Source organism: Mastigoproctus giganteus, chromosome 2 (assembly GCF_048544385.1).
Source record: "Mastigoproctus giganteus isolate SK-2022 chromosome 2, ASM4854438v1, whole genome shotgun sequence".
Classification (NCBI taxonomy): Eukaryota; Metazoa; Arthropoda; class Arachnida; order Uropygi; family Thelyphonidae; genus Mastigoproctus; species Mastigoproctus giganteus.
In genome coordinates, this window is record NC_143576.1 from 171536951 (window position 1) to 171550168 (window position 13218).

The 13218-nt window shown below is 37.4% G+C and overlaps 1 protein-coding gene across 1 annotated transcript in view; it reads right to left on the reverse strand.

Annotated features, from left to right (window-relative positions):
• Positions 1-13218, reverse strand: part of LOC150089750 (angiotensin-converting enzyme-like) — a 111545-nt gene that overhangs the window by 63064 nt on the left and 35263 nt on the right. The window contains 4 exon segments of the mRNA XM_090390091.1: positions 533-718; positions 2779-2901; positions 9441-9539; positions 10495-10639. Coding sequence (XP_090246217.1) covers positions 533-718; positions 2779-2901; positions 9441-9539; positions 10495-10639 — 553 coding nt within the window.

Here is a 13218-nt window from a genome sequence, read left to right on the forward strand (position 1 = left end):
ACTTATGCTGCACCAGCCAAAAAATTTCCGAGTTACACTGTGACAGAGAGAGAGAGAGAGAGAGAGAGAGAGAGAGAGAGAGAGAGAGAGAGAGAGAGAGAGAGAATCAGAAGTAGAAGGAAATCACCAAGAAAGAGAAGAATGATAATATCCAGCTCAGGAGCCTGAGTGTGCCAAGACCATGCTCACCAGATCTGAGCCCCTGGGGTATTAGTTATGGAATGAAACTTTTAAAATATTTTAAAATATTTTAAAATATTTTAACACATACATAGACACATATAGACGGCATTAAAAAGCATTTTTAAAAACTCCCCGTTTATTAGAAAGAAGCGGAAACTTCTCTATGGTGGCTAGCCAGTCTTATTTCTAGTTCTTTAGTGTTTTTTAAATAACATCTTGATTATCAGCTACGCCTATTTTCATTTGAAATTTACAATGGATTTTAACCAAATTTTAGCTTTTTAAAAAATAGTAAAAAAATTATTATGAAAATAAAATAACTTTTTTTTTTTTTGCTTGACGACATCACGGACAGAGAATTGGATCATCACTTTTCCAGCTAAGAGTCTCGTTTTCATTTTGCTTTTCTAGCCAGCTTAGTAAAGGCTGAAAGTACTCTAACACTGCCCTTGCATCCATCCGATTAGTTTCTCCTCTAGTTATGATTTTCATGGCTTCTTGCCAAGGCTGTGAGCTACCAAGCTTGAGGACATCGCTATGTAAAATAATAAAAACATAATCAGTTTGGGAAAATATTTACTATATTCGCTCATTAAAGAAATCGTAAATGCAAAGCTGGTTTATTACGAAATATAAAAGCACTTCATTACGAAATCTTAAAGTGCATTTGTGCTTATAAAATCTAAACTTGAAATGTTGAAACTGAATTGCTATAACGAGAGGAGCAAGTATAAAAAATTAGCAGTAATTATGTTTGAGGATTAAGGTGAATATAATTCGAATAATTAATTATTTGAAAAAGTTAGGAAATTCGAAAGCTTATCGACTAGACTGCAGGAGGTACCCGGATACCCTTGGTATTTGAAAGAATTGAATGATACTCACAATTTACGCGCCAGAATTGTTTATAAAAACTTGAGTGCGCTAGAAGTAAAGAAATCAACGAAATACATAAAGGGGTCAAAGCGTTGGGCTTAGCGGCATCTCTACTAGACTTGACCAGGAGCCCAAATTGGAGAGGAAGTGACTATGAAACGATTTCCATTCATTCTAGCAGTCGAAATGTGCTCAAGGAAGAAACCACCAAGAAATTTTTCCCTGATGTGAGCTTCGCTAATGGTGCCCTGGCCTGCTTCACTGCAACTCAGAGTCTACGTCTCTGATTTCAGGACATGCTCGATAAAGGCGAAAGTAAAACTTCTAGGACTGACTGACGTCGACCTGTGCTTATGTGGAGAACCTGAGATCCGGGCGAAACTAATGTTGGACTGCCCGATTTACTTGGGTCTCCGTCAGCAACTTCTTCTGTCCTCCAATCTTCAATCTTTTGATCCGTTTCTTGTCTCCACTAAAGACGCATTCACTGCCTTTCTGACGCATGCCCCAAAGTGTTCAAGAGACGGGGCAACCTTCTAGCGACTGTCGTCCTCATCGACAACAAGCCTTGTTTGGACAACAGTAGCACATACAATGTCCCACTTAATTGATTAAGTTTGCCATCGTTTATTGATACCGACTTTTCCGCAGCCATCTCTATTCTGTACCATTGAACACCACCTGGACTGGACCTTACTCTGACTTGACTTTGCTGACGCCGAAGCTTCTTGGCGTGGGATCTTCTGACCCTGGCAGTTTCCCAGTATGCTGCTAACCCCTGGTATGGGAGTAAGATTTACTCGGGAGAAAGCCTGGCGATGCCCACCTCTTTCTTCTCTTTCCACTTCCTTGTTTTTCCCAAACTTTCCCTATAGGGAGTTCCCCACTAGTGGTTTCCTGCTTCTTTCACCTAAAAACTTCCTACTCTAAAGTCCCTGCTGTTCTTTCTCTTTTACTCTACCTCTCCAACTTATCCTCACTCCGTTTCCGGGCCCTTTATCCACCCGGCAGGAGTCGGATTTATGCATAAAAAAAAAAAAAAAAAAGGATTTTAAACAAAGCACGGCGCTGCTTTTCTTAACGGTAGCCTAAATTTCCTTTGCCCTTGTGTGGTTGATTACGCTCGAAAAATATTCATTCAAAAAGTGCCGGATTTTTGAATTCTGGTGTTTTGAGATTCTATTGTAATATAATAAGAGATTTTTAATTTATTTACGATTTGCGTTTGTTCTTTAGTTTTCCTATAAATGTACACAATATGTCCATACACTTATACAATACGGTATATTGACGTTACATTATATTATTTACACATTTATGTTAATATTATTGCATACTGTAACAAGAGCATGCAGTTATTATAGCTGGCACTGCTCATCTGAAATTTTTATTTTTATTTTTCTTCTAAATCCTTTATAAATTTGTGTAAATCACCAGGCGTCCTATCACTGTAAGATTTCAAACTTTCCGACGAGCTTCCATCCATTTCTAAATTTTTTCGGTTACTTCCATCTTTTGAAGTAATGCACATTTTTCCCAAATGCACGTATCAGTTAACATATTTTCTAAAATTTACAATGCGCTAAAATTGAAATACAATATTAAAAAGCTTCTTTTCAGAAACGATTAACACGGCAGTTAACTTTCAATATTTGAAATCATGCCTTGCCTTTTTTTTTTTTTTTTTTTAATTTTTGAAAATTACTATTAATAATATACCTCAAAAGCTTTCCAGCTTCTTTAGATTGATAAATGTCACACTTGTGAAGAGGACCTTTATACCCTGCTGCGTCACATAGAGCTTTATGGAACTGAAACTGGATGATGTAACTAACAAAATATCTGCAAAATAGAAATAAAGTGAATTGCTAAATCTAACTTTCATTCCAAACTTTAATTATTAAATCATTTAAATTATGAAACAATTTAATTAATTTTAAATTATTAAACAATTTAACGGATGTCAAACTTTCGACAAATTGCAGTCGATTGAGGTAAAACAAGTTAAAACAAGTCATATACACTCATTAAAAATTATTTTTGAAAAGTATGCCCACAAAACCCTTCTCCTCCCCAAAGTTTTCTTTTCAAATACGGTTTTAAAATCTCAGTTACTAAACGGAAATTAAGAAATAATTAATGATTAACGGTTAAATAAATTAAAGACAGTAGAATTTTTCTCCTTTGAATATAACATTTAACATTGGTTAAACCCTTTTACTGATGTTTAAAACATAACTTAAATTTAAGACACCCACTTCCCAAAATAGACTGCGCACTCTTCGATGATTGATTGGGTGTTTGTTGTAGGGCAGTAGTTTTCTATCTTTTTTTAATAGCGGCACCCATAAGTAATTTTTATTTATTTTATTTTGCGGCTCCCTACTCAGTTTTCTGCCTGTTAGGTCCGATTCTCTCTCTCTCTCTGTATATGTCTAATATAAAAAAATATATGTTATATGATAGTTATTACAATAATATAACTATAAACAAAATTACAATTCGTAATACAAATTATATACATATATATACAGGGTGTATCGTAAATAGTGGTCCAGAGTAAAGGAGTCGGTACACTGTGTTCTTAGGTATCACGTACAGGAATTTCAGTTACTTTTAGTCAAGATTCGCAAAGATTAAATTTTTTGCAAAACGACCTCCCTGAGTTATTGAGAGATGTCGACCAAGAAATACGAGACACAATGTGGCTGCAGAATGATGGCTGTCCCGCTCACTTCTTGTTATTGTACGAGAACATTTAAATCAAACTTTTCCACAAAGATGGATTGGGCGGTTAGGCCCAATTTTATGGCCACCACGTTCATCGGATCTCAACCCCCTAGATTTTTTCTACTGGGGGTGTCTGAAAGAAAAGGTCTACAAAGAGGAAATCACTTCTGTCGAACAATTGCGTCAAAGGATTCAAACAGCGGCTGAAGAAATTAATGCAAACGGATTTGCTCGCAGACTCAAACGATCTTTTATTCGGCGATGCAGAGCATGCATCACCGCTAATGGTGGCCATTTTGAGCATTTCGTTTAGTTGAAATAAATAGTTAATTTGAAAAGAATGTTTTATTTCAAAAAACCCAATCAAAGAACTTAAAATAAAAAAGTTTGAATCCAAAATATCTTAGGCAATTAAGCTGCTTTTTGTTTTAAATGCCAATAACTTTTTTTTCTGAACTGTTAGCAATTAATGTTGTACCATTTTAGAATCTTGATTTAATAATGATTTTTTTAAATTAATGGGCACTGACAGTGTAGTACATTTTTTTTAGACAATATGCACCTAAAATCACAAGACTTTTTGGAGATGAGTATCGAAATAGGAAAAAAATGAATTTCTTTAAAAACCTTTGACTTTAAATTAGTCGAATGTATTTGTTTACGATAGTGCACCTATTCAAGAGTAATAATAAAAAACAGAATTAAAAAATATTGATATTTGTTGAAATTATAGGCAAATTAGTGATGCAAGACACAGAAATTTAAAAAAAAATGAAATTTATTTTTTCCGAGAATCTTGACTAAAAGTAACTGAAATTCCTGTACGTGATACCTAAGAACACAGTGTACCGACTCCTTTACTCTGGACCACTATTTACGATACACCCTGTATATATATAAACATTTTATTCTTTATATAGGGGCACTAAGTAAACATCGATTATAGATCATCACAAAATTAAAAAGATATCGTACACCTTTTTATAATGAAATAAATATATAAATTTTAAAAAATAAGTTTAAGTAACTTAAACCCAAATTACGTGGCACCCCTAGAATGTGGAATGTTGTTGCGGCACCCCGGTCAAAAACCACTGTTGTAGGGTTTTAGATGCATCAGCAAGTGCAACTGTCTACCCACAAGGGCGCGCATCAGCGACTTAGGCTATATTGTGCCATTGTGTATTATGTCTGAATGAGCGTATGCTCGCCTGCAGATTTTCCTGTTGTACATGTTGAATAACTCCATTACCTCCAACAGTATGGAAACTCTTACATTAACAGACTCCATAAATGCCATCTTGGATCAACTGCTGCCTAATTATGATCTCACTATTGACACTTCATACCATTTATCTATTCCAGATTTAAACCAAAAATATCTTCCTTTAGTAGAAACAAGTCCATTCACTACAGAGGAAGTTACTTCAATTACTTAAATCTTGAATAAAATTCAGTCAAACAAATGTCCTGGCGATGACCTGATTGACAATATATTCATCAAACATTTTTATGACCTAAGGCCCAAATTTCTACTTAAATTATTCAATAGCTGCTTAAATACTGGAACGTTTCCCAAACCATGAAAGCACGCCATTCTTAAGATTTTACATAAACCTGGTAAGCCATTAGATAATGCCAGATCCAACGACCCCATAGCCTTGCTCTCTCACCTGGGAAAAGTGTTAGAGAGACTAATCGCTAATAAAATTACCACACTGCAGGGAGCTACAAGCTCCACATCCTCTCTTCAATACGGTTTTAGGCAACGGGCTTGGATGCGAAGACGCCTTATTAGAACTTCACCACCTTATTGTCAGCTCCACTTCCAAGTACGTTATGGCGATCTTTATTATCGATTTTGAGGGCGCTTTTGATACTTTATGGTGGGAGAGCGCCCTCAGTAGACTCCGTTCCAATCACTGCTCTCTTCAGCTTTATAAACTTGTTAGAAACTACTTTGCCGGTGATCGCACTGTCACCGTCACCACTAAAAGCACGAAGATTCACAGATCTGTCTCCCATGGTTCCCCCCCCCCAATTTTGAGTCCCTTGATTTGGAACCTAGTTCTTGATGATTGGCTGCTTAGGACGACTGAACTTCAAAATGTGCAACAACTTGCGTATGCAGATGACCTTATCATTTTGGTGAATGAAAACTCAAGATCTGATTTAGAACTCTACGCCAAAAAAGTACTCTTTGAACTATCGTCTTGATCCTCTAGGACCAAATTGAAATTATCCCCAACCAAATCGAAGATCATGATTTTTAAACACAAATTAGACTATGGCAGACCACCAGTTGTAAAACTTGACAAGAAATCACTTCCACTTGTTCGAAGCACCAAATTTTTAGGAGTCATCATCGACGACCGCTTTTCCTTCACTGCACATATTCAACATCTGTCCGTCAAAGTTAAGAGTTTTGCCGCAGTGCTGCTCCAAATTACCAGATAAGACTGGGGATTGAACACTAAAACCCTACATCTATTTTATAATGCTGCCATAATCCCAATTACAACCTATGCTGCCAGTTTTTTGGTTTAGACGTACTGCACTCAAAACTGTACAAACCAAGTTATCCACTATTCAGCGTTGTTTTCTCCTTAGCCTACTTCACGTTTGCCGAACAGTATCAACTCCAGCTGTACAGACTCTTGCAGGCACTATACCACTTGACCTGCATGTTGTGTTTAGAGGGCTTTGCTTTTACATCCGCAGAGACTTTTCTACGGAATTTCAGGGAATCATTGTTAACCTTTAGGCTAATCTCAAAACTGAAAGAACCCTATGCTGGAATTTGTTAGTGAACACCTGGCAGAACAGATGGAATTCTACCGAAAAAGGAGCTATTACCAAAAAATTCGTTCCCGACGTAACTGCACTACTTTCATCATCCACCAGAAAACGGTTTTCACTCTCACTGTTTACCTCCTACATACTAACTAGACATGGTTAGCTTAACGCAAAACTCTACCAATTCAGACTTTCCAATACAGTCTCCTGTCGATGTGGGCCAACGGAAGACTCTCCTCACGTACTTTTTGAATGCTCCATTTAAGAGGACCTAAGATTGGCTCTCAAGGCAACAGTACCAAACTTATGTCCCGGAGGTGAGAAGATACTCATTTCTGTCAACAATTTCCAGGCCCTTCAAACCTTCTGCAATGCTGCTTTTAATCGCAGGAAGGCTTTCAACCTCAATGTTAATTTAAGAAATCAAACTGAAAACACATCATAAATCATAATACTACTGTGCTGCCTCGTCGTCCTGATGACGTCATATACAAAATTGTCGTGGCTTTCAAGAACACGCAAAGATTTTAACAGATGCTGCACTTTTCTGACTCATCCTATATCAAGACTCTCTGCAACTAAATCCTTCCTCTGCTCAGTGACATCGCCATCGACCAGAGACTTCTGACACCACTCCAGATTAACAGAATTCAGAATTATATCTAGAATTTGTTCCTGCTGATCTTGTTTGAATGACATTACTATTTCTGTTTGAGAGTACACCTTTTCTCTTTGTGGACTACTTTGGGCAGCACTGCATAAGACGTGGGCAAAGAGATGGATAGATAAAGATTTTATTTATTTATTTTTATTTATTATTTATTTTTATTTTTTTATTATTTTCTTTTTTTCCCTTTATGCTATTCTCTTCCTTATTTCTTTGTATTCTGCTGTCCTGTCTCCTGGAATAACTGTGTGTGTGTGTGTGTGTGTGTGTGTGTGTGTGTGTGTGTGTGTGTGTGTGTGTGTGTGTGTGTGTGACCCACTTTGGACATTCATTGCGTGACTGTTGAGGTTGGCCATGGTACATGCGTAGTTGTGGCCCACCTCCCTGTGATATAAACGGACACTGGGCAGGCTTTCCAGGTGATTGCCTATCTGGTGACAAAACGGCCAGAAACAACTAAACAATACAACAACACATACACTGCACGAACATAACATTACACACATTTCTGGCCTGTTACAGTGCTCTGTAACCATCACAGTGTACAAAGACGGAGTTGAACTTTCGTTCAGGTGCCTTCCTACATAAGATACTATACATGTCTACATGTTGAATAACTAATGGGAAAATCCCAATTCCTCCCCCGCCTGAGATCGGATAATGACAGCCCCATTCAAGAAGCCTTAAGAAATTCATCCGGTCTACCACGACACTCGAACCACAGACCTCTCCAAACGAGTGGCAAGTGGTAAAACCATTATACTGTCAGAAAATCGAAAAGGAAATTCGAAGGTACAGTCGTTTGTCTATAGCTCTTGGGACCTAGTGGATAGCACAGTTGGTAGAACCACCGCTGTGCTCCCCACACGGGGTGGAAAAGATATGAGTTGGCGTCTCGTCGATGATGTGAGGAATTTTTATGGGCCGTTTCCACAGTGTGGTTCATTCAGTCGGTCTCTAGCGAGGACAGCTTAGTTCTTCTCCCGGAAACCCGGATTATTCGTCCAGCAAACAGAAAACCGACCACAGAACACACGCAATTTACTGACAGTATATACGGAGCAATATGACCTTAGTTGCTGATGTCCTGAAACCCTACGACAACGACAATCTAGCTCTCAGCAGAGGACTCCGTCGAATTTCGGCTTTTGTTGAAAAAATCGCAATTGCTTGTTTTTTTTTTTTTTTCCGCTGATATTTTATAGCCTAAATTTCTAGCTTTCGAGCCAGAAACTCAGCGAATTTTGTTTGTAAATTGTATGCATTCCATGATTGGTTTTCCTCTTTTGATAAATGAAAAACTGGAGAGATTTGAGGGAAGGGCATGGAATCTTCGGCCAAGACCATGGCTACGGTATGTGAAAAGCCCATGAAAGATAAAATTCCTTCTGTCTGGATGGGATTCGAATCCAGTGTGCCAGACGCAGAGGATCGCTCTTTCTCTGTCGATTGTGCTCCAGGAGTTGCACAATCCTTCCATTTTGTTAACTGATGCTGTGCTGCATCATTTAACTCCACATGATCCCCAGCAGCAGACATCTTGGATGGAGGTAGATGGCATATAAGCTTGGGACATCTATGGATAGATGAAGGCTATATCTCAATGCCTCTAATTGTCAGATATGGGGAAAATCGCAGCAGAGCTGAGTCATTTTTTTTTCGAGGAGGTTCCAGCACTTTCCTTCAGTTCAGTCTACAGCCGACCCGAAAGAAAGTATCGCAAAGCACGTTGCCAACATTCCCTGTGACGTGTTGTACTCAGTAGTTGACCATGATATAATGCACTTCTAGAACTGCTGCAATACATTTTTTTCTCTACAACCGGTAACTTCCTCATAATGAAATATGACTTGATCAAATAAATTGTGTCAACTAGTAACTACATGCAGCGCCCAGGATTCGTTTCCGAATGGTCCAGATACTTCTGTGTCAAATTTCATCATTGGACGATCCATGGTCTGTTGCCTACATATGCCCAAACTTCAGTAAAATTGGCTACAATGCATTCAAATGTTTGATACAATTGATCGATTTTATCTCTGAAAAAATTTACTTCTTTTCATTCTGAAGTTGGTACCACATCATTTTCAAAAACTGTGGACATTACAAAATAACCAAAATTGCTTGGCCTTTTCAATATTTTACGACATTTCCAGTTAGAAACAGGAAATAATTAAAATTTGATTACCTGATGTATGGAACATCTGCTGGGACATGTATTAGTGATCCAGGGTCTAAATCTTCCTCTGTCCTCTTAACTGGTGGGCACAGTCCCTGGTACTCCAATCTGTAGTAAACAAAATAGTATTTCTATTACAACGCTTTGAAGTTTTTCTAATACTTTTTTTCTCTAGAATCACATACTTTCTTTGAAATGGGCATCTCTGGACACCATGGTTTTTTAATGATAAGTGGATCCAGTTAGTAAGATACGCATTGTGTTATATTTCAGCGCTTTCAATTATCAAATTAAATACCTTGAGGATTTAAAACTTAAGTCCTCGAAGGATAAAAAGGTTAAAGGGTTAAGAAATACAGGCTAAAAACTGTATGCCATATTTTATATATTTTTAAATAGTCTGTCATTTATCGGGTTGGTATATTTTATTGCAGTTGTTATGAGTGATTATTTTCTCAACCTCCAAGGCCTTTTTCTTTCATGTACTTCAAAGTATCCAAAGTTGGAAGAAACATATACAGTTCATAAAAGTATTATATTGACATCAAAAATGATACATTTCAAAACAATAAGACATAAGTTTGTAGAGGTAAACTAAAATAATAATATATAAATAAGATTAAAATGAAAAATATCGATTTTTAAATACCTTTAAAAGATGTTTATTGAAGATGTTTCTTTCAGAATGTTAATTCACTTGAAGAGCTGAACAAACTTTATTGACCACTCACGATTCCATAATTTTATGTATAGAATCATTTCATTTATGTATTCTGTTAAGACTAATAAACTGACATATTATCTTCAGTGTTATTCAGTATTTAAGTTCAGTATTTATATCTTAAATATAGACCTGGAGGACTTTATTACTTTTTAAGAAAGCAGAATACTTTCTGTGATTAACCACTTCGCGGAACAAAGGGCCGAAATCAAGAAATGTGTTTAATGTAAGACACTTGACCACTTCATTATATATAAATAGAGGAAACAGAATATAAAGACTTTTTCAAGTAAAGTATTAATTCTAATATTAAATTTATCAAATGTAGCAGTGAAGCTTCACCTCATTTCCCACCACTTGCTGTTCATCGTCTCGGGAGGAATGTCACCTGAGAGCACTTTCCATCTCCACAGATCGAGTATGTAACCAAATGGCAAGAAAGAAATTTTGTCGAGGGCAGTTTTCATGAGGTAGTTGAGATCACCTTCTGTTGAAAAAGATTTAAATAACGTTGATTATCATTAAATAAAATGAAGTATAATATTAGACATTATATCATAAATTGTTAGAATCAAATTAAAAAATAAAATTTCCTACAGCAAGAGTGCGAAGACTTTTGCTGCATAAGTCACTAAAACTCTTTAGCCGCATTTACGCTCTTAATATCTCGGTAATTATGCCCGATATAATAAATATAAAAATAGCGAAATGCTTAAAGTGTGGTACTCACCTTGAATATAATCAGCAATAGTTTTATGAAAGGACTGATGGCTAAATATAAGATGAAATGATTAAGTTAATGCATTAAGGTGGGATGAGATTTAATTTAAGGGAATTTTAAAATAAGCGCAAGGAAGCAGAAGTGCACTACTCCGTCCCTGGTTGTCTTACTTTAAAATTCCGTTAAAGTCGAAAATAGTGAATCTGGAACATAAAAGAATTGATAATGCCAATAGTCGTGACGACAGACTTTCGTTAAGTTATAACGTCTTCAGTTGGCGGTGTTAAGTGAGAATTAACGCGTGCTGTATTTTAAGGAATTTTCTATACTCTCGTGGTGCTCTTTGGACACGTGGGAATCTCAAATGTGAGAGATTCCAAGCCGAGGAAAGGTGAAATGGAAGTTTTGCGTTTAGGATGTTGAGATTAGTATTGGGTCGAAACCATTCGATAGTGAGGGCTTCATATTGAAGACTTATAATAAACTCGGATCCTTATTCAACACTTACAAAGGCACCCACAAATACCCAACCAACGATTTGAACAATATAATTTACTTGATTAAATGTCAACCAAACTGTGATGCCTGTTATATTGGTAGTACTACTACCAAGTTTGGTTCTACCAAAACCTCCAACACTCGCGCATACTACCACTATAATAGTCTTAGATCGGGACAAGCTAGTACAGAACTCACAATTTATGCTAAAACCCACAATCACACCCCTTTAATTGACTCCGCTATCACCATTATAAGACTTAAAACCAGCCACAAAATTCTTCAATATGAAGCCCTCATTGTCAAATGGTTTCGACACAATACTAATCTCAACATCCTAAACGTAAAACTTCCCTTTCACCTTTCCTCGGCTTGGAATCTCTCACATCTGAGATTCCCACGTGTTCCAAAGAGCATCACGAGAGTATAGAAAATTCCTTAAAATACAGCACGCGTTACATATCACTTAACACCGCCAACCGAAGACGTTATAACTTGACGAAAGTCTATCGTCACGACTATTGGCATTATCGATTCTTTTATGTTCCAGATTAACTATTTTCTACTTTATGACAGCCAGGGACGGAGTAGTGCACTTCTGCTTCCTTGCGCTTATTTTAAAATTCCGTTAAATTAAATCTCATCCCACCTTAATGCATTAACTTAAACCTTCCACCTTATATTTAGCCATCAGTCTTTTCATAAAACTATTGTAGATTATATTCAAGGTGAGTACCGCACTTTAAGCATTTCTATTTTTATATTTAGTCTATTATCACGGTACTATAAGAATTCTACAACTTTATACTTGGCCGATATAACAATAATATTTTTTTTATTTATTAAGCCAGCGTTCCTGTAAACCCCACCACTTATTGCAATTCTGTACAGGAAATTTCTAACAACATATATTAGCACTAGTTAGTTACCATTACTGGCACATGGAGACGGCCAGGGATCGTCTGCCAGCGTACGGATGACATCATATACAGCATCAATATAGTACACCAATTTGGGGGTATGTCACTTCATTAGTTCATGTGCACTGGACTACCATTGATATTCGGACACCCCTCCATGGATGGAGAAAGAGATCCTATGCATGCAACACATCACAGAACCTACTATAAATGCACACTGGGCTTCGAACAGACAATTGCAAAAGAAGGCATATAAGATGACACGTTCAGCAGAATTACCTCAACAGTTCAACAGAATTGATCACCTCAACAAATGCTAGACGCCGATTAACATGGTGTAAGGAGCGCGAATCCTGGACTGTAGAACAGTGGAAAACAGTACTATGGACAGACGAGTCGAGGTTCGCACTCTACCAGTCTGATGGTTGTTCCTTGGTGTGGCAAATTCCAGGGGAACAGTTCCTTCCTGATTGTATCTTCCCAACAATGAAGTTTGATGGAGGCAGAGTCACGGTATGGGGCTCCTTTCATGGTTTGGGCCCATTAGTCGGTATTGACAAAACCATGAATACTGTGCAATACCAAGACAATTATGCACTTCCAACATTACGGCAATACTTCGGGGAGGCCCAAACCTGTATCAGCAAGACAACGCGCCATGCCATACTGCTCGAGTCGTAACAGAGTGGTTTGAGGACATGGGTGTGGAAAAGTTGGATTGGCCAGCCCGAGTACTGATCTGAACCTTATAGAGCATCTTTGGGATGTATTGGATCGTCGGGTACGTGCACGTCGAGATCGCCCAAAGAACAAGGCCAAACTGGTGGCTGCATTAAAGGCCGAGTTGGAGGAACATATCACCTGACATTTATAAAAAGCTGGTTGTGAGTATGCCGCGAGGATTGAAGGCCGTCATAAAAGCAAAAG